We start from the raw sequence: 24,249 nt of genomic DNA, 5'->3' as shown, positions 1-24,249 counted from the left end.
CTTCTTTCACACGCACAATCTTGGCATTCTTCATTCTTGTTACAATGTGCTTTTGCTCGTGGTTTCCCGAAAACCCAACAAGAACTTTAAATGTTAATGTCCTTTTCATTTATCAACATAAGCCGGTCTCCCATTTCATTCATCGGCAGCGGCTGATACAGGTTATCAAGGCTTTCCTTCTAGTCAAGGTGTTTGGCCCAGTGCAGCTCGCCTCCTTTTAATTCCTCACACAGCACATGAAGGAGGTACCGCCGTGACCTTCTGCAGTAGCAGGGAGTTGCCCCTTTGGGATTCAGCAGCGACATTCACCCCACAGCTTGTTGGACCACAGCCTTTCATTTGCCTCCTGGTCCCGTCTGCTCTGCTTTCATGGTCACGTCGCCTTCACAGGATTTTCTGCTCATACGTTCTGCTGTTCTTGCTCGCTTCGGTTGCAAACCAAGTGGCTAAAATCCCATTTTTTTGAGAGAAATAAATCAAATAATTCCACGGATTCTTCAAAAACCAATTAACTAATTTAACAAAAAATGGAATTGGGCTTAAAGTACTGAATTTAGCCTCTTGATATGAGGCAAGCAGTGAGCGCTGGGTGCTACAGGGTGGTTTCCACTCTGTTTTTCAAATCATTCCTGAAAGAAGACCATCACTGGTTGCATGAGCAGTAGCTACATTTGCACGCTCATATTTTTCAATGGATAGTTAAGTACCTTGACATTATTTGTTAATAAAGATGCCATTCATTCTCGTTAAAGTATTAAGCTAGTGGAATAATTTCACATCACAGATACCCCATCGTCCCTGGCCGGATATCAAGCCAAATGTAGTCAGAGCCTCCTCTTCCAGGTCCCTATTTTCTTCGAAGTCAAATCTTTTTTCAAACATATTATTGCCGGTATTTATCGTAATTGTGAAAAACCCTAATAAAAAAATAAACGTCAACTATCTCCTTCACCTTGTGAGCCTCAGGTGCATTGGGAAATTCATCTTCCCACAACCAACTAGGCCTTGCGTATGCAAAAGCATCTATAATGATTAATGACTACACCAGAGAAAGTTACGTTTTCAGGAACTCCTCCCCTTTCTGATCTTCCCGCTAAACACAGCCTCTTTCATTAACACACTAATATGAGAGTCAAGAGGAGAAGAGGTCCCTCTTGAGCTCTTTAGAACCACTAGTTCTGTTTGGTGCACAGGACAAGAGTCCGTTTTGGGAACTCTTAGGCAGTTTTGATCAATGCTTTCTCTCTTCTGAACGTGGTTGTTTTCGATCTCCAATGATGTGATTCAGGATCCAATATCGATTTATTTATGTACTGCAATATGAAGCCCAGAGGCATGGAGGTGCTAAGGCAAGACAGACCACAAATAACAAAATCATAATCAGAACGGGCAGGTCAGAAGAAGGAAATAGGTCAGCAAAATAAAATAGTTTTCAGTCCTTGCCTGAAAATGGGAAGCAATGTGAAAGCTTGCAGATCAGGTGGGAGAGCGTTCCAGAGCCTTGGTGCTGCATGGGGAAAGACCTTTCTGCCACATGTGAGTTTGGTCCTTAAGGTGACCAGAACAGATGTATTATTTGACCAGAGGGTTATGAGGGCAGGCAGCCAGTTTAGACATTTGGCCAAATATTTAGGGTCTGGGCCATAGAGGCAGCGATGGGTAATGCAGTGTACCCGAAACAGGGACCCCAATGGAGGGCTCTTCTAGCCTATGAGACATGGTCTGTTCTGTGGAGCCCCTTCATAATGCGTAAAGCATTGTTCTGGACGACCTGTCCCCAGGAAAGTTTCCCTTTGGCAATCCCTAGCAGCAGGCTGGAGCAATAATCCAACTTTGCCCCTATGATGGCAAGTGCAAGCATGGCACAGTTAGAGGTGTTCAGGAAGGGCCGGAGATGTGCCAGCAGCTTCAGATAGTACAATGTGCAAGAGACCAAGCTGCTCACCTGCACCTTCATGGACATGTCTTGATCAAGGGTGACTCCCAGAGTCTTAACCCTGGGTTGGGTTTTAATGGAGAAGCCTACAATATCGAATTGGCAATACTCTTTACTAAGTGTATGCCATTGGGGAGCAGTTCCTACCGCCAATCTCAGTTTTGGAATCATTGAGTGCAGCCTATTGGCTTGCATCCAAGTTTCAATTTGACCAGAGGCGAGGTTAAGGCAGTTACAAGTCCAAATCATAATCTCCTGAGAGCGGCAGAAGGCACTGGGTGGCATCAGCATAGTTCGCATAAATGGACCCGGCTGCAATCAACTGATCAAATAATGGGAGCATGAAGATATTAAACAGGGTCAGCGACACGTAGGAACCCTGTGGTACGCCACATGTGATCAAGAACTCTTCTGCCATCGACTCTTGGAAGAGGGTTCTGTCCTTCCGATCCGATAGGAATGATTGTACCCATCCAGCATCTGACACAGCAAAATGTTCTGTGCTACATAGTCTGTCTGCGAAGATGGAATGATCGACTAGGTCAAATGCCGCAGGCAGATCAAGCAGCACCAGCATAGATGATTTCCCTTTATAAATATGTTAAAGATGTTCATTTTTAAATCACTCTGTACTGAAGCGCCGTCAAAATCCAGATTGCTTCTTCCCCAGAATATTGTATTGAGACAGAAATTCTTCGATCTGAAAATGTGCCACTTTCTCCAATATTTTGAGCAAGTAAGGGAAATTAGTAACGGGCCGATAGTTGCTTGGCCCATTCTCATCCAGAGTGGGTTTTTTAATCAAAAGGAGAGATCCAAGCTTGTTTGATGTTGACAGGGACGGAGCCTTCTCCCAAAAGAGGCATTACAAAATGTAGTGATCAAAGGGGCAAGCAGGACGGCGCACTCTTTGACTGTGATAGCAGGACAGACATCCCCCTGGCAGTTTGTCGGTTTTCATTCGCTCAAAACTTTAATTAGATGCTGCTCGGTAAAGGGCTGAAATTCAAATTTAAGATGATCATCATTAGTGCTCTGAGGTAAGGAAACTTCCCTAACTCATCATGATGTTGTCTTTGGGCCAGTTCCCGTATTCAGATCCAAAATATAGCAGCCTTCCACAGACACATTTATCACGATTCTGAACTTTCAAACTAAATGGGCGGCCAAAGGTGTCAAGCCCTTTATACTGAATCTGCCAATTAGTAAGTTCTCTAGTGATTAATGGTAATCTCTGCCTCTTATTAAGCGTTGAAGGGGCTAAATCCTGGTATATTTAAAATTCTGATCCATTATAGCACATGGGGCCCTGCTGTCTAACCTCATGTAGCAACTCTTCTTTTTGTCAAAATGCTGACATTTTGACAAAAATGTCCCTTGACCTGTCAGGTTTCATTTAAATGCTCCCACCCGATTGCTTGTCCACTCCCAACCACCTCCCCCTGGATGGACACCTTTGAATAGTGCTTGTAGAGAGGACAAAAAGGGTGATGGCCACCTTACCTTCTTTAATACTGTTAAATGCAAATATTGTCCTCACATTTCCTCTCGCACGAGCATGCTGATCCTGTACCTTCTGTTTGCGATCATCATAATCCAATGCCAAGCCCTGGGCTTTTTTCCCTCTTTCCTTTCCGGTCGACCCTCCCAGGTCCAAATGGGCTCCTTCCTCTCTGACATCTTTTTCTCCACCTGTGGTGTCCCCCAGGGATCCAACCTCTCTCCCTGGCTTTTCAACCAGTATCTGGCACTCCTTGCCCACCGCATCGCCGCTCTCTGCCCCTACTTCCAGTGCTATGCGGACGATACCCAGCTCATTTTCAGGCTACCCTCGGCCTCCTCCTCTCCTTCCCTCATCTCCGACTGTCTGTCTGCTATCCAGGAATGGTGTGCCGCCAATGACCTCTGCCTTAACGCCAGTAAGACTGAGATTCTACTCATCGGCACACCCACTCCCTCCTTCCCTGCAGCTCTCTGGCCGGCCTCCCTTGGCCCCCTTCCTGCCCCTACCTGCAAGGCTAAAAACCTTGGGGTCATCTTCGACTCCACACTCTCCTTCTCTCCTCATATATCTGACGTCTCTAAGAAGTCACACTACCAGCTGCACCTCCTCAGAGGTATTCTTCCCTTCCTCTCCTTCCCCCAGAAGCTCACTGTCTCCCGAGCCCTGGTTCTCTCAAGGCTGGACTACTGTAACAGCCTCTATCTTAATCTGCCTGCCTCCACTCTCCGCCCTCTGCAACTTATCCAGAACAGAACTGCGAGACTTGTCCTTGGCCTCAAGCCCAGGGACCGTATCTCTCCAGGACTGAAATCTCTTCACTGGCTCCCAGTGGCTGCGAGGATTAAGTTCAAAACCCTCTGCATTGTCCACAAGGCCTTCTGGGGCCTGGGGCCTAAATACCTTCAACTCTCTCTTCCTAAATATCTTCCTTCACGAGCCCTTCGCTCATCCTTCTCCAACTCCCTCATGGTCAGCCGCTTCTCGAAGCAACGAGCTGGGGGTAGATCTCTCTCCGCAGCAGGGGCCTCCCTCTGGAACAGCCTTCCTGCCTCCCTGAAACTTGAGGAGAACCATCTCCGGTTCCGGAAGCACCTCAAAACCTTCCTCTTCGCTTCTGCCTTCTCTCTCCCTCTCCCCTGCTAAACCTGCTTAACTCCCCACTGAATTCTGCACTAAACCTGCATCTGAGCCACTCTCAGCGACCTCGGTCCAGGTCCCAGCCACTCTCCACTTGCACTGCCTCCCTGGCTCCCCCTGCACTGTGGGACTGTCACTGCATCCCTACAGCCCCCTTCCCAGCACTTGCTCTGCACTTACCTCGCACTTTGCCACCAGCTGGCCCTTTTATTTATTATTTATTATTTATTTATTTTTACGCTACTTACCTTGTACCGCACTTCCCCCCCACCTCCTCCCCCTGCACTTTCTCCTTTTCCCCTTACCTCTGCACTTGCGCGATCTGAATGACACCTGGCCTAGTAGGATCGTTTGTCTGTCTTCCCCTTGTTTCCCTCCCTCCCTGCCTCGTCGCGCCTTGAAACACTTGTGTATAGGCGCGTTACAAATATCATATCATATCATATCATATCCCCATAGGTATTGACTCTGTCACCTAGCACGCCAGTCCACACCTCTCTGAAATAGCCACAGTAATTTCCATTTTAAAATCCCTGAACTGGGACTGAAGCATTGGGGTTTGCTGCTGCTGATAGGAATGTCTGAAATGATTTCATCAGCAGAGTGTCTTCATATATAAATTGAGGAGGTCTACCTAGACTGTAGGTATATCGCTCATCAATGGCTCCTATGAGAAAAAGATTACGAAGGACAATCTGATGCAATGGAGCTGTGCATAAGGAGAATAGTCCCAAACTGGACTCTTTCTTAGGGACTTCCTGAGCCATAGGGTCAGCTTGCTTACAATGGCGTCTGGTCTGAGCTCACTGCCCACTAATCCCCATTCGTTACCTGCTGGATTTAGGAACACCTATCTCAGAGCTAAGGGATGAGCTGCGGTCTCCTGCCGGACAGCGTTGGATTGCTGAACAGAGGCCCCTTCAACACCGCTCTTTTGAGGGTGATGAGATTGCAGTCTTCTGATCTGGTAAAGATAGGCATGTGCTGGAGTGCAAGCGACCACCCAGCTCACCCGATCTTTATCATATCAGGTCAAGCAAACTTGTGTCATCAGCGCTCAGCCATCAGTCTTCCTCCAAACGCATCCCCCATCTTAAAGGCACAGTGCTGCGTCCTGCAATCCACTCCTAGGATACAAAATGTCACATGAAACCTGCCGTCACTTTCTGAGGAGCTCTTTGTGATATCAGACATGCTTTTGTGGCACCTTTAAATGGGGGCAGATTGCCACAGTAGGGCTCAGGGAGAAAACATCCTACAGTGTTGCTCAATTCTGCATTTTAATACTCTGGGTTTTGTTTTGCGTTTAGCAGAACACTTCCCAGCTGGTTCATGATATTCTAGTAATGTGAACTATCATCAGAGAATATGATTATTATTGTATTGCACTTACCTCATCATCAGCCTGCTGCAGCCTGGCAACCGCATAGCGCCGAACCGTGGGGTTGGTGAACTGAGAGGACAGCAGCTCCAAAGAATCTTCCACATCCATTGGCTTCCATTTGCCCAAAAGCTCCAAAGCCTGCTTGGCCTCTTGCGCTAGTCCCCAATTCACACACTTCAGAAACTTGGTTAAGGCCTGTGGAAAAGGGACAGACATTAACTGTTCGGTATCTCAAAAAGGAAGTTTGCAACTACACTCTGCCAAAATGTAGATTTTCCACCAAGGTATGGATTTTTTTTTTTGGAGTTGAACATTGTTTTAGAATGTATGAACTACCGAGAGAAGCAAAAGCTATTTTTAGACAAGCACGTTTTCTATTGGCTGCAACCTACTCCAGAGTCACGTGTTAGCTCTGTCATCCCAGAGCACAATCTCCATTTACACATCTGTTTGATACTTGCCCATCACTAGGCAGATTAACTGCAATTCATGGTGGATCCAAAGCCTAGCTTCCAAAATTGAGCTACTCCGAAAGAAAATCCTCACAAAAAGAAAAATCTTAGCCGATAAAAACATGTCGAACACCAATCTCAATAAAACCAAGGAAAATCCGAACCTGCAATTCCAATTTACTCCAGTGACCCAATACACAGTGGCAGACACTATCTATAAACTAAAAGCCTCCAATTGCAAAGGAGATAATTTCCCAGCCCACCGAGTTAAACTATGTGCCCCCCACCTCATCCCGATAATCATTAACTTTGTGAACGCCTCATTTAACTCAAATATAGTCCCGACAAGCATAAAAGAAGCATGGGTAACCCCACTACTAAAAAACAACTATCTTGATAAAACAAGTCCCAATAACTATCGACCAATAACCGTTTTGCTCAAGATTGACAAAATAGCGTACAATCAAATTCAAACTTATCTTGAACTAAATCAGCTCCTTGGTGCTAGACAATCTGGATTTAGGCCCAACCATAGTACAGAAACGGCCCTCCTGGATCTAAAAATCCAGACAGATACCATCAGGGATTCAGGTAAACTCTGTATACTACTGCTGTTAGATTTATCTGCAGCATTCGATTTAGTGGACCATGACAAGCTTTGTGCGACTCTAGCTAATTACTTTTGCTTCTCTAAAGATGCCACACTTTGGGTGAAATCTTTTCTAGCTGAATGCACAGCTTAGAGTAAGCATTGGTAAAGAGGCTGTCGACCCCTACCAGTTCCCATTGGGGTACCGTAAGGGTCCTTTCTCTCACCCACTTTATACAATGCTTACACTAAGCTTCTCTTCTAAGCTTCGGACACCACAAATTGATAGCCTTCAGCCGCCAGGACCTGACACCCTCTAACTGCACCACCCTAGCCAGAGCTTTAATACTATCAAAGTTGGATTACTGTAATGTACTCCTATTAGGGACCTCCAATTCCAACCTAGCAAAACTACAATGAATGCAAAACAAAGCGTTACGAGCAGCTTTAGGAATCAAAAAGTCCGACCATATCTCAAATGGTATCCAGGCATTGTTTCGAATATATAGTTTCGAAAGCCACAGTTTCGAAAAAAATGCATCGAAAAAATGCATTTTATTTGTAGGTAAATGTTTTTTTCTTTTATTAAAATGTGTGTTAAGGGGTAAAAAGACATGGGTTAGGGGGACCCCAAATTAAAAAAAAAATGCATTTTTTCGATGCATTTTTGTGAAACTTTGCCAATCGAAACAATCACTAGGAACCATCTCAAACATCAGGAGGGAGAATCATTGCTACCCATCAAGGCTAGAATCATCTTCAAATCATTGTGCACCACCTACAAATGCGTTACCAACAAAGCACCCATTTACTTAAATAACTCAATAATTAAAAAAGTTTCTAACAGATCGCTCAGATCCAACAAAAAGTCGCTCCTCGCTGTCCCCGATTCAAAAGCTCCAGAACAGGAGGCAGCAGCTTCCTAGTTATGGTCCTGAAACTCTGGAACGAGCTTCCACTAAACATTAAAAATAAAGAATCCTTCCACTGCTTCAAAAAAGCTCTAAAAACCTGGCTATTCAACCAATACTAGCTAAACCACATATTATCAAAATACTTATCCGTTGTAGGCCCAGACAGCTACCTTTCTAGGGATGACTGTCATCAGATGTTGTATATATTGAAAGTGACTAGGCAATGGTTTTAACCCATGTGTTTTTGTACCAGTGTTTCAATGGAAGCAATTGGAATACTTTGAATGTTTTTGCAAGATGTCTGTAACAATGCCGTGATACCCGAGGGTTTGGGCGTTTAACAAATATAATAAATAAATAAAATGAATAAAGAACATGCCGTTCTTTGCCTGGAAATAATTAGTTTTTTTTTTGTGGCAGATCCTTGATTATGGAACTGCCTGGTTGTGCATATTTGAACTGTGCCTGGCCATTCATCTATTTGAAAGGCCTTATAATAATTTTGTTCTCCGTTGCTTTCTCCTCATTACCGTAAAAGCTTGGTAATCCGGCACCCTTTAGTAATACAGGGTGCAAGTAAACAAAATTCTCTGGATAACACATGTGTGACTTTAGGTTGGCAGAGAGCTAGGAAACAGAGCTTAAAATCCAGCTAAAGCATCAGACTCAATTTCTTTCAACCCCTTTTAGCTAGTACCTGCACCCAACCGCAGAGGACAGTTTACAACCTGCAATGGGGCTGAGAGAGGTTTATGTGGAGCATTAATAGAGGTGAAACCTGATGCACAAGAGTGATCTCCTAAACTTTTAGGCACTGACAAGATTCCCTACTGTCAGCAATATTCGAGCTTAAGAGGTTACATTTGCAAGACGTTTACATAGGGGGTTCCTTTCAACATAGATTAGTGTGTATACATGTTTATTTTAGTATGCGTAAAACACAAAACCAGTAACAAAATGGTGCCATTCTAGGCAATTCTCATTATAATCAAAGGGGTACAAGAGTAAAGATCCAACTCCAAATTATTATTTTGTTTAACTTTATTTAAATTATAGGCAAACATTTCAGGATAGTTCCAATCGCACCAACACAAAGTCTTGTACTACAACTAAGATACTTGTACATTGCCAAACTATGCATATGCAAACATTCTTTGGGGTCATTCGGAGCCACATACCACACCCAACATTACAAATTCTAAAGCTAATTACTAATGTACAAAAAAGAATTTGAAAATGACAGTAAGGTTTAGCCACACCAAAACAAAATTACATTTATTTTGCTAGAAAGTATTTTCTGCACATTTCGCGATGGATGGTCACCTTTAGCAAACCGTAGAAAGGGAGGCAAGGTAGAACACAGTACCTTTAAAGTTGAGGAAGCTCCTGCAGTGGCAGTTGTTCCTGGCAGCGAGTGCAGTTCATGGTTTCAACCAGGGAAAGAGATGATCTTGTCGAGGAGGAAACTTGGAGTCGTTGCACTGCCCAGGGAAGAGACCAGCCGCGGAGTTCGTTCGGTGAAAAAGGTGCGTTCCTGTTATTCGCGGTCACAGTGGTGCAGCTTGGCTATCCGGCCACCGGGGTGCTTGGTACGGGCGATTCGACCAAGAGATTTCCTGGAAGGTGAAATGGCGAACTAGTTGATCCAACCAGCTCAGAGGAAGAAGACTCTTTCAGCAGAAGATCTTCTCTTGTCGTCAGGTAAGTGGTGAGGTCGTTGCAGCAGGGCTCCACCGGTGGTGTCGTCGTTGCAGATGGCTCAGCTTCTCCCTTCTTCGGATTTCTTAGGTCCTGTGGCGACTTTTGAAGTTCCAGTCCCAAAAGCCCTGCTTTTATGCAGAAAAACCACCATTCAACAGCCTAGCTGTCACTCATACATGCTAAGTGGTGAGCCGGGCGGCTCACCACTGGGCCAATCAGAACAGAGTGAGACTTGAGTTGCTAAGGCAACGCAGTCCAGGGTGCCAATTCCCCCACCCACAGATCCTGTGGAACCCAGACAGAGTGGCACCAGTTGGAGGGCTTCTGTGGAGAAGCCCGCCAAAAAGTGGGACAAAGGGCCCGACCTTGGTTGGAGTTACAGAGACGGACACGAACGCCATTTTAGAAAAGAGTTCTGGCAAAAAGACCCAACCAGTGATTTTATATTAAATAAATAAACCGGCGGTGTCTTTAACATTGCATCTAACATACATGGTGCGTTTAAAATCAATGGGAAAATCCCATAGGAAATAATCCGGTGGAATATTTTGCGTGGTAACCACTGCCACCAGCCAGAAACTCGACAAGGGGGGACTGGACAGTGCCCCCTTGGAAACAGACCCAGGGGCAATCGAATTAACCCCTTCAGTACTTCCACAATATGATGGTTTGTACTGGTTCTGTTCACAATTTTGGACTAGTAAAGTCAATTGTGACTTTACATGCCCTGGGAGACAGTAGTCAGTCCCAGGGTATGGAGTCTATGTGTGGGGGTCACTATGACACCCCTGTGTTACTGCACTGAGGGTGCTGTGTAACACACACACTAAAAACAGATGATACCCTATGGAGTAAAAGACCCCATAGCCCATAAGCACACCAAAAGTCAAAGACATACCTCAAATCATGCCTAAGAGTGGGAGGAAAAAAGTCCTTCCCTCCAAGTACTGTCACAAAGAACATTAGGTATTCTTGCTATCTGGTATGACCCCCCTCCTTCAGGGTCCCAGACCCTGTTGCCCTCATTACAGTCTATTGATGTTTCTTTTAGTGGGTTTCTTGTACTTTTGAGGGCTCCCAACCATAGGCTCATAGACTCAGCCAACCAAATACCTTAAAGGTCTTGGCTGCAGCCCTCCGGTTGGTTGCGGGATTCCCTGTGTCTTTTTCTGCCACGCCAGAGCTCTTTTCTGCTTGCTGCAGAGGTTCTGCGGCTCCTGACCCGGTTCAGCGCGTCTCTCCCAGCCGGATCGCATGGTCCCGCAGTGTTGCGCTGCTGGTGCTTTTCCCAGCCAGCCTCTCAGTTCACTCAGCATGTCCAGTGGAGACTGCCACTTCAGCATCTCTGCACCTGATCTGCTCCTGCTCCTGACCTCGCCGGGCACTGGTTCCTCTCGCAGTTCCTCTGCACCTGACATTCGGTTGAGTCGGTTGTCAGTTTTAATGTTAAGTTTTCAATACAGTCCGTAGTTGGAGACTAAATGTTCACTCAAGTTCTTCTTTTTGATCCCTGTGGATCCACACCTCTTCCTCGTCACAGTTTCTTGGCGTGGATCTTCATGATAGTCACCCCTATTCTGCCTCTCCCAAATTATTTCTACTTCTTGCATGTTATAGAAGTATATGGGACAGGAGGCTAGAGGTTGAGAGAGTGGGGGTGAAGGGGAAGTGTAGGTGTTAGGCGGATATCACGTTCTCCCACAATAGTGGTCACTGGTCCATTAGGGGGCTTCCCCTCCGATGAGATCCACCCGCTGAGGGTTATATGTCATTTTACTGAAGTTAAATTCAGAGAGGTAAATTTCACCAAGGCACAAAATACCGAAAAAATACTGAGATGGTACTTTTTAATTTAAAAAAAAATAAACCCCCTGTTTTTCTACCCCTTTAACCCAATTCCCACCCATTTAAACCCCTTACCCCACTACCATATATATATAATTAACATTTTCGGTATTTTGTACCTCGGTGAAACCACTCTGAATTATTTTTGGTAAAATGACTGGACACCCCGGCTGAGTACCACCCCCAGGGGGACTATAGCACAGCGGCCTCACCTGGGAAGGGGCTCCCATTACAGAAGCAGTGATGACATCCTGGGATTCGTACAGCTCTTAAATGTATAAACCAATGAACTGCCTTGTCTAGCCCCATTGAATCTAAGAAGTCCTGAAAATTGCAAACGTGAAGTGTGCAATAATACCATATGCAGACGGCTCCGTCTTGTTGGCTCTACACACAAAGCGCTTCAGACATTCCTCTTAACTACTGAGTTTCTGCTAGACTAACAGTATAAAAATCAACAGATCGAAGTCAATAGTCATGACAACTCAATCGCCTAGAAATAGAACAATCTACATTGATAATGAACCTCTTGGAGGAGTTCATCATTTTTCATACTTTGAATCACTTTTAATATTAAAAACAACTGGAACACACACCTTACGTGCCTATCTGTCAAACAGAAACCTCAGCCAAAGGCATAGTAAGTTTTCATTTGGAATTTGGGGCAGGGGCGATAATTTATATCCCAGAAATCATGAGTGCAAACATGAATTTGGCCACTATTTATGGTAGGAAATATGGGCCGCCAAGAGTCCCCTGTTAGGTGTTGTTATAACGAAAAGGAAATACTGTAACAAACTATTGCAGCTTCCAAATTCTATCCCAATCGCAATCTTGTTAGGGGATAAGAGTGTGGCTGTACTTTGATGAATTCCAAGAGAAGACTATGCCGTAAGCTATGCTGCAAAAATTAAGATCCTCACACAACAACTCTAACCTTGAAGACAAATGCTGGGAAGGGCAAGTTTCAATAAGGCTCCCATATCACCCCAAATGAGTCACTAAGGAGGCTGGAATTCATGCACGACCCCTTGAAATATTCTGGGGCACTAACCAGATATACGTCAAAATGCAAATAAATACAAAAACACAGAATTACAAAGGAGCACCCTAGAATCAAATCTTTGCATGGCAATCCCAACTCTAAAACTATCTAGCCGCCTTTCAAAACCCTTTCTCATACCTGATGAAAGAATGGCCTTTTGTCTGGCCAGTGCGAACATGTGGAACTCTATTCAACTCAAAGAAGAGAACAGTCTACAGGTGTAACTTGGTGCTTTGAAACAGTTTTGCAATTTGGTGTGTGAAGCAAAACAGCAAAATTAAACAAAAAAAAATTATTATGTCATGGGTAAACCCTGGAAAACGTAGACCATGTTCTGTATCATAGCTCCTGGTACACTGCAACAAAGATGAGTGTATTACTCTACATCAAGCCACAGATTCAAAGACAAAAGAACTGAGTTACCCTCTGCCTCCTAAGAGATCCTTTTCCAGCAATCACAGAAGAAACACTGCCTTTCTTTGTAGACATCGGAAAAATCCTAGGCATGAAACTCCTCCTAAAAAGGACACAAAACACATAAAAAGCTGTAACGCTCACCTGGTATCCACGGGGACGTCACTCAGCCTGTTCTGACCTCTTACGACCTCGAACCCTTCCCTGGAGGCTATTCGACTGGAGACTGGGCCTGAAACACAGTTTAACTCCCTATTGTCTCTGTGTGCTTGAACCCCTTCTTCCCTGGGGTCCAACCCTTCCCTTTGATCCACAGCTCACCTTGTTTTCTTGGATAGTGTGCTCTCCATCCTGCTTTGATTGATGCAGGCTTGTTGCTGCCTAGTTACTTCACTGGCAAGAGTCCGACAGGTAAGTATAATGAGTCTTTTGAACAGTTCTCTAACTTCGTTCCTTTCCTTCCTTAGATGATGGCCGGCGTCCGGGGATGGCGGCGTGCTGCTGAGATGAGTAGCGCTGAAGGTGAGTGAGAGCGCGATGCACCCCTTTCGTATTTGTATTAAACTGAGTTCTTTTCCTGTGTCTTTAAGGTGCTGCGACATTTTCAGCGTGGATGCCGGTTATGAAGAACAAATGCGGTGAATAAGCGTGGTATGCGGCGCCTCTAGATGTTTCCACGCTAACCTGGAGTGTCTTTTCCCTCTTGCAGATGGATGAGAAGTTCCGGAGACAGAGTTCCCCAGAGCGGCTGGGATTCAGGTAAGCGTTTGAAGCTCGTACAGTATTTAAAAATAAGCAAAGATTTGCAGAATGCTTACTAAGGAACAAGTTACTTACCTGTAACTGTTGTTCTCCAGCATGGGTCTGGCATGGATTCACATGCTCATGAATATTCCCCGTCGTCAGGCTGGGAATCCTCGGTAAAGAAAAAACCAGTATCAGTTTCGTTTCTGATCTGTCTTTCGTAGTAATAACCAATCACTGGTCTCTGCGTCATACTGACCACAGCCAATGACTGCCCTCTACCTAAGCACCGCCTCTGGCAGCCATCTTCAGATTTGGAAGCACGTGAAGTGGCAGTATGACCAAGTGAAGAGCCGCAGAGGGGTAGGCGGGAGGGTTCTCATGTGAATCCATGCCAGACCCATGCTGGAGAACAACAGTTACAGGTAAGTAACTTGTTCCTTCTCCAGCATGGGGTCTGGCATGGATTCACATGCTCATGAATAAAGAATACATAGCAGTACACACATGCACAACCACGGGAGGTGGCAAAGGCTCAACATTAAGCAGTACATCAAACTCAACATTAAGCATCTTACCTCCTCACCAGGCTCACCTCAGGCGAACAGGTTGGCAGCACTGCTTGGCCGACCCTGGACTCCTCCCTGGAATCCCGATCGACGCAGTAGAATTTCGTGAAGGTGTGCGTCGACCTCCACGTAGCAGCCCTGCATATGTCCAGCAGGGGCACACCAGAAAGGAACGCCGTGGTAGCTGCGATCGCTCTGGTGGAATGGGCTCTCGGACGGCCAGGCAGCGGTCGGTTTGCCAACCAATGACAGTACATGATACAGCCGGAGAGCCATCTGGAAATGGAAGCCTTCGAGAGAGCCTTCCCCTGATTGACAGGTCCAAAGTTCACAAAGAGTTGTGACGTCTTCCGAAAACACTTCGTGCGGTCCACGTAGAACTTCAGCGCTCTAGCCACATCCAGCGAGTGCAAAGTCCTCTCAGCCGGCGACGAAGGCGACGGGAAGAACACAGGCAACACCAAGGGTTCGTTGAGATGGAAGTCCGACGGTACCTTGGGCATGAAGGAGGGGTGCGTCCTGAGCACTACCCTCGTGTCGTGAAAAGTCAAGTACGGGGCCTTGCAGGAAAGGGCCTGGATCTCTCCCACCCATCGTGCGGAGGTGATGGCCACAAGAAACGCTGTTTTCCAAACTTCAACGGGGCCGAGTGCAGAGGCTCGAACGGAGGTCCCATGAGCTTGGTCAGCACCACGTTGAGCTCCCACGCCGGGGCCGGAGCCTTCACCGGCGGGAACGATCTGAACAGTCCCTTCATGAACTCTTTCACCAGACGATGAGACCACAAGGACGTCCGGCCCGTGGTTCTGGTGTATCGGGAGATCGCAGCAAGATGAATCTTGATGGACGCGTGTGCCAGTCCAGCTTTGGCCAGCGTCAGCAGGTACGGCAGTACCTGGGGAGCCGTAATCCGTAGAGGGCTAATCTTCTGTGCGTGGCACCAGACAGAGAACCTCTTCCATTTGTGTCCGTAGCATTTAAGAGTCGAGGACGCCCTGGCCTTTGCAAGAACCTCTCTGCAGTCGGCCGGTATGTCGTATCCTCCAAACTCTAGCGCTGCAGGAGCCAGGCCTGCAAGTTCAGCGATTTCGGGTCGTGGTGGAGGATGGCGCCTCCTTCCCTGGAGAGTAGATCCGCGTCCACCGGCAGCTTGATTGGCGGGGACGCTGACAAGTCCAGAAGGTCCGGGAACCATATCTGCCTCGGCCACGCAGGTGCGACGAGGATCATCCTGCACCGTGACCTCTTGAGCTGGTTGACGAGCCGGATTAGCAGTGGCAAAGGAGGGAACGCGTAGAGGAACAGGCCCTCCCAGGGGAACGAGAAAGCATCGCCCATGCTCCTCGCCTGGGGAAACCTGCTGGCGAACCTCCGGCACTTGGAGTTCGTCGCCGTCGCGAACAGGTCGATCTGGGGTGTGCCCCACCGTCGGAAGAGACGATCCACTAGATCCTGCCGTAGTTCCCACTCGTGGCACGAGCGCAGCTCCCTGCTGAGTGAGTCGGCGATGGTGTTCTTTATCCCTGCCAGATGAAACGGCACCAGAAACATCCTTTGGGCGACGGCCCAATGCCACAGGTCCTGCGCCTCCTTGGACAGTGCTGGGGACCTGGTTCCGCCCTGTTTCCTGATGTAAAACATGGTGGTGGTGTTGTCGGTGAAGATCCTCACCACCTTGCCCTTGAGGGACGGAAGGAAGGACCTGAGGGCCCAGAACACTGCACGGAGCTCCAGGACGTTGATATGGAGGGACTTCTCCGTCGGGAGCCAAAGGCCTCTCGCGTGCAGATTTTCGGTGTGCGCTCCCCACCCCTTCCAGGGAGGCATCCGTGGTCACTGTCTCCTGGTGGTCTGGGGTCTGGAAGTCCATGCCCGCCGTCAGATGCGCGCAGATGCCCCACCACCGGACCGCTCGGCGGAAACTCTCGTCGAGTGTGATCCTCTCCTCGAAGCCGCCCGTCGTTTGGATCCAGCGCGCGTCCAGGAACTCCTGCAACGGGCGCATCCGGAGCCTGCACATGGGAATGAGGTAGATGCAAGAAGACATCATTCCGAGGAGGGACTTGATGGACCTCACCTTGGCCGCGTCGGAAACCAACATCCGCTGTACCTTGCCCAGGATGGACCTGGTCCTTTCCTCCGACGGGGAGGCCAGAAGGGACACTGTGTCGAGCTTCGCTCCCAGAAACAGTGCGTTTTGCGAGGGTACCAGGTGGGACTTGGCATAGTTCACGGAGAATCCCAGGTCCGTGAGAAGTTGGACGGTCCTTGCCGTGTGATCCACGGCGAGCTCCCTCGTCTTGGCACGGATGAGCCAGTCGTCCAGGTAGGGGTAGACGTGGATCCCCTCGCGGCGCAGCTGCACCGCCACCGGTGCAAGGCACTTGGTAAATACCCTGGGTGCCGACCGTAGTCCGAAGGGGAGGGCTTTGAACTGGTAGTGACGCCCTTGGACCACAAACCTGAGGAATTTTCGGTGCCCCTTTAGGATGGGAATATGGAAGTAGGCATCCTCCAAATCCAACGACGACAGGAAGTCTCCTTCCTCCAGCTGACCCAGGACGTGCTGGAGGGTGACCATCTGGAACTTTTGCGCCTTGATGAACTTGTTCAGACGTCGCAGGTCCAGGATGGGGCGCCATCCCCCCGTCTTCTTCTTCACGAGGAAGTATCTCGAGTAAACTCCGGAGCCCCGAAGCCTCTTTGGGACGAGTTCGATGGCGCCCTTCCTGAGCATCGCCTTTACCTCCAGGAGAAGTTGAGGGACGTGAAGTTCTTTCCTGGCCACGGGGGGGACGCGCGGACACCTTCTTTGAAACTCGAGCGCGTGGCCCCGGGCCAAGGCGTCCAGCACCCAACGGTCGGTGGAGATGGACTCCCACACGCTGACGAAGCTCGCCAGCCGGCCTCCCACCGGGGTGCTTCGGTGGGGGCCCGACCCCACGGCCGGTTCAATCCTGCTTCGACAAGGCTTTGCCGCCTTGACCTCCTTGGCGACGACGGCGGGGTCCGTCAGACTTGCCTCGTCCTCTGTAGGCCTCCTGAGCCGACGAGCGGGCCGCTTGACGGTAGGTGGAGAAACCGCCGCCGGAACTTTTGGAGGCGCCCTTGCCTCCGCTGCTCCGAAAGGGCGTCCGTCGTCGTTGCAGAACTCCAAGGGCCCGGGCCGTCTCGGTGTCCGCTTTAATGGCCTGAAGGGAATCGTCCACTGTTTTCCCAAACAGGTTGTTCCCATCGAAGGGCATGTCCAGGACTCTGGTCTGAACGTCTTGACGGAAGTCCGTAGCCTTGAGCCTTCCACGCCACCTAAGGCAAACGCTGTTGCCCAACTGGCGGAACCCAGTGGCGGCGATGTCCGTCGCAACGGTAATGGCGTGGTCCGAAGCCACCTCACCTTCCTGCAGGATCTCCAGGGCCTCTGCCCTCTTGTCGTCCGGCAAGAAGTCCAGCAGGGGAGCCAGTTTGTACCAGAGCTCCCTGTCGTAGCGGGCCACGATAGCCAAGGCGTTGGCCGCTTTAATCGTCGTCGCCGCAGACGAGATGACTTTGCGTCCCATAGCGTCCAATTTCTTTCCCTCGCCGTCCGGTGGGGAAGTCGATGTGGAGGCCGCACCCCCCCCGCTTTTTTCCTGGCCGCCGCGGAGACGACGGAGTCCGGGGTAGGCTGCGCTCGGAGGCACAGGGGGGCCGTGTCCGGGACCCGGTACTTCTTCTCGTACCGGTCTCTTCTAGCTGGCGTCGTGGAAGGGTTCTTGAGGAGGGTGAGGCCCTCATCCCAAATGTCGTCCAATAGAGGCACTGAGAGGACCGTCTTCCTCTTGGCCTCGCGCCGCTGATAAAGGAAACCTTCCTTCTTCTTCTCCTCAGGGCAGAGTTGGAAAAGCTCGGATGCCCTGGTGATCATGGAGTGGAACGATCCAATCTCGTCGGGCGTAGAAGCCCTGGTGGGAGGAGACGACGGTACATCCTCGTCGTATACCTCGTCGTCCGTACCCGTCGCTGCCGTGTCAGTCCCCGTATCATCCCCTCGGGTGGACGGGGAGGAGGGCTGGAAGGGGCGCGACGGCTGAAAAGGAGGCGGAGGGTGGATCCTTCTTTTCTTGGTAGGGGGAACACCAGAAGGTATCGGTTCTGGGTCCCCCGACGGGAGAGGTTCCGTCGGCAACTGTAGTCTCGTCCTTATCTCTGAGCATAAGGACTGTATAGCCAACAAAATGGCCGCCGAGTTGTCTCGCGGCGCTGGCAGAGGGGAATCCGACGGGCGATCAGGGGCCCCGTCGGTACCCTCGACGATGTCGTCACCTGCGTCGGGATCCATCCCGACGGGCCGGTCTTCTTCCACGCCGAGGCTGTGGCTTAAGACCTCGACCAGCTCCTCCTCCGAGGTTGAGGCCGAATCTACGACAACGCCCTGCCCCCCCTTTTTCTTCCCCACGGGGGATTTCACGGGGGTCCTATCGATGGGCACAAAAGAGGACTCCCTCCGAGGTGGCAGGGAGACTCTGAGCCCCGAGGTCGCCACCACTGGTGTAGCCTCCACAGGCTGAGCCAGGGCCGCCGCGACAGTTTCGATAGAGGGCTTGGCCGGATGGATTAAGGCCTTCACCACCTTAGGTGCGCTCACCGCCTTATCCTTGAGGGGGGGGGGACACTGCCTCGCTCCCCCTCCGCCTTCGAGCTCGACCGGGGCCTCTCCAGGAGCTTTGCCGGGTGCTCGGCCTTCCTTTTACCCGACCCAGAGCGTTGGCTCGTGGTTGATGGTGCCGGGGAGGGTGCGCCCTGCCTGGCGCCCGTAGAGCCCGACCGTTCGGCGCTCCCGGTGCCAGCGGACTCGCAGTGCTTGGCCTTATGTTGGACCCCCGTCGCCGGGGCGTCCTCAAAGGTCTTAGAAGACCACTCGGCTTTCTTCCTCTTCTTCTCGCCGGACGGGCTCTTCCCTTCCAGCCAGTTGGCGAGACGTTGATGGCGGTCCTTCATGGTCCGCTCCGACATGTTGCCGCAAAACGCACAGTCCTTCTCCACGTGCGTCTTGTCCTCATGTAGGCAGTAAAGACAAAAAGAGTGTTCGTCCTCCTTGAAGACGTTCTGCAGCTGGCATCCAGGGCAGACCCTGAACAGCTTTCCGGGCGTCGAGCTTCCCTTCTCCTGGGCCATGACCGGGCCTGAGAAACTTCTGGAGTCCTCCAAAAGCGTAGCTCGATGAAATCTTCACCCTTGAGGGGCGCAGACGAATCCGACACGGGTCCCCGTTGATCGGATGGAGAATCGGTGGAGCTTGAGGCTCTTTTGAGAAAAAACGTGAAAAAAATAGCACTAACGCTCGAGAGCAATAGCACGAGGATCCCAACACATGAACGTGCGGTAAAAATCTGAAGATGGCTGCCAGAGGCGGTGCTTAGGTAGAGGGCAGTCATTGGCTGTGGTCAGTATGACGCAGAGACCAGTGATTGGTTATTACTACGAAAGACAGATCAGAAACGAAACTGATACTGGTTTTTTCTTTACCGAGGATTCCCAGCCTGACGACGGGGAATATTCATGAGCATGTGAATCCATGCCAGACCCCATGCTGGAGAATGCCTTTTTTCTTTTCTTTTCCCTTTTCCTTAGGAAACGGCATGCAGGGATGGGAATGACACCGCCGAAGAGGCCCGCAGAACAGAAGGAGCGATGAATGATGGGCAGAAGCGCCGCAAGGTAAGGCTGTTCCCAACGATGTTCTTGCAGGAGCGGAGCGCAGAAGAAAGATGCAATCCTACTGGAGACCGATCCGAACATGGTGAGTGTCACGCTGCAGGTGCAGAAAACACAAAGCATGTTTCTCAGCCTGGGCGTGGCTTAAATAGTCTCTGGGTATCCCAGGTGTCTCTGGGCTGAACTACACCCAAAAGACTAGACTGCACATGCAGTTCTGGGAACCGAAATATGTGGGGGCATCCATCTTGTCCCCATCAATGCACTACAAGTCCAATCCCCAATGTTATCCTATGGGAGTGAGCGAGTCTGGTGCCACAAGCGCCAAGTCTGACTCCAAGTGGGTCTTTGGAGGGATGGAGAGGCCCTTGAGGGCCATGTAGGTGATGGTGGCCTGGCTCCAGCCTGACATCTTGGAGGGCTGGAGACATGAGGGGCAGGAATCATGAGAGCACTCCCCCCAATGCCCCTCTCAATGTGGCTCTTCTGTCTGGTTTGGTTGGATGGTTTTGATGAAATCGTCTAAGCAAGCGAGGTCCATGGATGTACTCACAAGGCTCCCAGGTCCTGTCTTGTGGACCATACCCCTTCCAGTCTATTAAGTAGTATAATTTGGATCTGACGTACTTTGAATCTAGGATGTCCTTGACTTCGAATTCTGGCTCCCCGGCGACTACTACTGGCTGCGGTGGCGTTGCTACCCGGGTCCCAGGTTGAACAGGTTTAAGGAGAGACACGTGGAACACAGGATGAATCTGCATGTTTGACGGCAAAGCTAGTCTGACCGCCACAGGATTTATCACGGAGGCGACGGTGAATGGACCCTGGTCTCTTGGACGGAAAGTTCGGGTTCCTTTCATGGACACGTGTTTAGACGCCAGCCAGACTTTGTCTCCCACTTGGTAGTTGGGGGCCTTTGCTCGGTGTTGATCAGCAAACTTCTTTTGGCGATTCTTAGCTTGAAGTAGGTGTTCAGCTGCCCTTTTAAAGGTTTGAGAAATGATTGTGTGCAAGGTTTTGACTGCTGGCATTTCCAGGGTTGTAGGAACGTCCAACTCAGAAGTATGTGGGTGCCTGCCGTACATGGTATAAAAGGGTATCTGCCCAGTGCTGGTGTGCAGGCAATTATTATAAGCATATTCAGCTATCCATAATAGGTCGAACCAGCTTCCTTCAGCTTGGTGTAACATGCAACGCAGATACTGCTCGAGCGTCTGATATGTCCTCTCAGTTTGACCATCTGTTTGGGGATGGTGACTGGTGGATAGCCGGATGTCGATCTGGGCCAGTATTTTCTCCAGAAGTTAGATACGAATTGAGTACCTTGGTGTGAGACCAAAACTGAAGGAAACCCATGGAGCCGTACAATACCTTCAAGAAATACCTTTGCAGAGTGGAAGCATTTGGGAGCCCGTTAAGAGGAATGAAATGTGCCATTTTTGAAAATAGGTCCACGACCACAAGAATAGTGTTAAACCCTTGACTGGGTGGTAAGTCAGTAATAAAATCGAGGGACAACGTGTGCCAGGGTGGTGGTGGGATTTCCAATGGTTGTAATAGCCCAGCCGGTTTCTGCTTGAATTACTTGTTTTGAGCACACTCAACAAGATAGGATGAATTGGATAATGCCTTTACGCCACGTGGGCCACCAATAATTTCGTTTTACCTTGGCTAGGGTTTTAGCGATTCCAGGCTGGCCCTCGATCAAGGAATCATGATAACCGGACATGACTTGTTCTCGTAGTTCTTAGTTTGGTAAGAATAAACGATTCCTGAAGTAGGGCAACTGATTTTTTATCATGTAATGAGCTCCTTGTGCACTCCACACTTGTAATTGCTCCGGACTCATCAGGTTTTGGATTTCTTCATGTAATTCTTTCTGAGTTATGGTTGCTGTGATTCCTAGGAGCTTGTCACTCGGGATGATTGCTATTGGGTCAGGGGTCTGATACGCTTGCTCTTCCACCCCCATACGGGAAAGGGCATCGGCCTTCCCGTTTTTCACCCCTGGTCGAAATGTAATCACATAGTCATATTCAGCAAAAAAAAGAGCCCAACGTAGTTGTCGTGAGGATTGGGCCTTTGCCGTTTTTAGGTACTGGAGGTTCCGGTGGTCAGTTATTACAGTGATTGTGTGTCTGGCGCCCAAGAGGTAGTGCCGCCATGCATTAAAGGCTGACTTAATGGCCAGGAGTTCTTTGTCTGTGATAGCGTAATTGAGTTCAGGGTGTGTGAATTTACGCGACCAGAAGGCAACAGGGTGTAACTGGCCCGATTCGGGGTACTTTTGTGAGAGGACGGCTCCCATAGCCATGCTTGAGGCGTCCGTTTCCACCAGGTATGGGAGATCATGGCGAGGGTTGCGTAAGATTGGGGCAGATGTGAATCTTGCTTTGAGTTCCTGGAAAGCCTCCTTGGCTTCTGTTGTCCACTGGAACTTTTTGTTGCTTTTCCTTAGTAATGACGTGATGGGATGCACGATTTGCGAAAATCATGGGATGAACCGGCGTTAGAAGTTTGCAAAACCCAGCATACTTTGAACCCCCTTGAATGAATTTGGGGATGGTCAGTTCAGGATAGCATCTACCTTGTGTACATCCATTCGGATTCCATTCGGGCTGAGAATAAAGCCCAGGAATTCCACCTCGGAGACGTGGAATGAGCACTTTTCGAGCTTGGCGTAGAGCTGGTGTTGACAGAGTTTCTCCAATACAGATCGGACGTGTTTAATGTGGTCCTGCTTTGATGTGGAATAAACTAGGATATCGTCGATATACACTAGAGCACAGACATCAATCAATTCCCGTAGGACATCGTTCAATCAATTCCCGTAGGACATCGTTCATGAAGTATTGAAATGCAGAAGGCGCGTTGCAAAGGCCAAAGGGCATTACTTGATATTCGTACAAGCCGTATTTGGTGCGAAAAGCGGTTTTACATTCGTCCCCCTGTTTTACGCGAACAAGTTGATATGCCCCCCTCAGGTCTAGTTTTGTGTAGATTTGGGAATCCTTGACTTGATCAAGCAATTCAGGGATCAGTAGCGTTTTTTTACGGTAATCTGGTTCAGTGCGAGATAGTCGATGCACGTTCTCAAGTCCCCCTCCTTTTTCGGTACGAAGAATAGAGAACTGGCTGCTGGAGACTTCAAGGGACGGATGAACCCGTTGGCCAGGTATTGGTCAAGAAAGGCCTTCATGTGCTGGTTTTCTGGTTCCGTGAGTGCGTAAATTCACCCACAAGGGATGTGTGCGCCGGGTATCAGGTCAATTTGGCAATCGTATTGTCTATGCAGTGGCAGGGTATTAGCCTGTTCTTTCTGAGAGACATCTTGAAAGTCCTGGTATTCACTTGGTAGGGTCCCGATTGCCACAGTCGCAAGCGTGGAGGTTCTGGTGTCTATTGGTTGCTTCTCTTGGCGATAACATGAGGGCGCAAGTCTCGGGAAAGGCCAATTCTTTTGCTCGCCAATCGATTCGAGGATTGTGAGCTACCATCCATGGCATTCCCAAAATCAACCGGAACTCTGGTGCCTTAATGAGGTCGAAAACGATAGATTCTTGGTGTCCATCCTGGCACAGAAGGGTTAAAGCTGCAGTTCATTGGGATACTGGACCAGAAGCTATTTCCGTGCCATCGACTGTGGTAACAGTGTCAGTGGTTGATTTAGGGCATAACGGAAGCCCCATCTTTGCCGCAAGATCCTGGTTGATGTAATTCTCAACGGCTCCACTGTCTATGTACGCTCTTACTGCGTGCATCCAAGATGGTTGTTGGTGATTGATCAAGACCACAGATAGTGCAAAATGGGAGGTCTGTAGTTCACTTTCTTCGCTCGACAAGTGGACCCCTACACTTGCCGCGCGGGGAGTTTTCTGATTCCTTGATGGTATCTTTCTTGTCTGTGGCCCCTACCGTCCTCCTCAGTGGCTTCACAGGGCACTCTTTAAGGAAATTACCTGACCTTCCACAGTACAGACATAACTGCTGCTGTCTCCTTTTATCCCCTACCGCTTTAGTCAAGGGGGATCTGGCCCCCCCCCCGATTTGCATTGGTTCTCCTGAATCTTCCGTTGTTTGGGCAGTATTGTCCTTTGAATGCACATACATAGGGCGAGGGTCCGGTCTGGTTCGATCTGCTCTTCGGTCCTTCAACCTATGATCCAGTTGAACAATAAGGCCAATGAATTCTGAGCAATCTTTCGGGGGGTTCGCTACTTGTGCGAGAACATCCTTGAGCTCCATCCGCAACCCCCGATGAAATAACGTGGTTCTCTTCTCCACTGGCCATTCTCCTTCAACTACGGGTCTATTGAACGTG

General features: G+C 49.2%; 1 protein-coding gene across 2 annotated transcripts in view; it reads right to left on the bottom strand.

The window, feature by feature from the left end:
- PIK3C3 (phosphatidylinositol 3-kinase catalytic subunit type 3) overlaps positions 1-24,249 on the bottom strand; it is a 1,987,152-nt gene that overhangs the window by 1,103,419 nt on the left and 859,484 nt on the right. For both annotated transcript variants that reach the window (XM_069626883.1, XM_069626882.1), the window contains exon 10: positions 5,971-6,156. In XM_069626883.1, coding sequence (XP_069482984.1) covers positions 5,971-6,156 — 186 coding nt within the window. The remainder of the gene's footprint in view (positions 1-5,970; positions 6,157-24,249) is intronic.

Source organism: Ambystoma mexicanum, chromosome 6p, assembly GCF_040938575.1.
Source record: "Ambystoma mexicanum isolate Mex_15411 chromosome 6p, UKY_AmexF1_1, whole genome shotgun sequence".
Taxonomy (NCBI): Eukaryota; Metazoa; Chordata; class Amphibia; order Caudata; family Ambystomatidae; genus Ambystoma; species Ambystoma mexicanum.
Note: the sequence above shows the minus strand (reverse complement) of the source record. Positions and strands in the feature narration are given on the sequence as shown.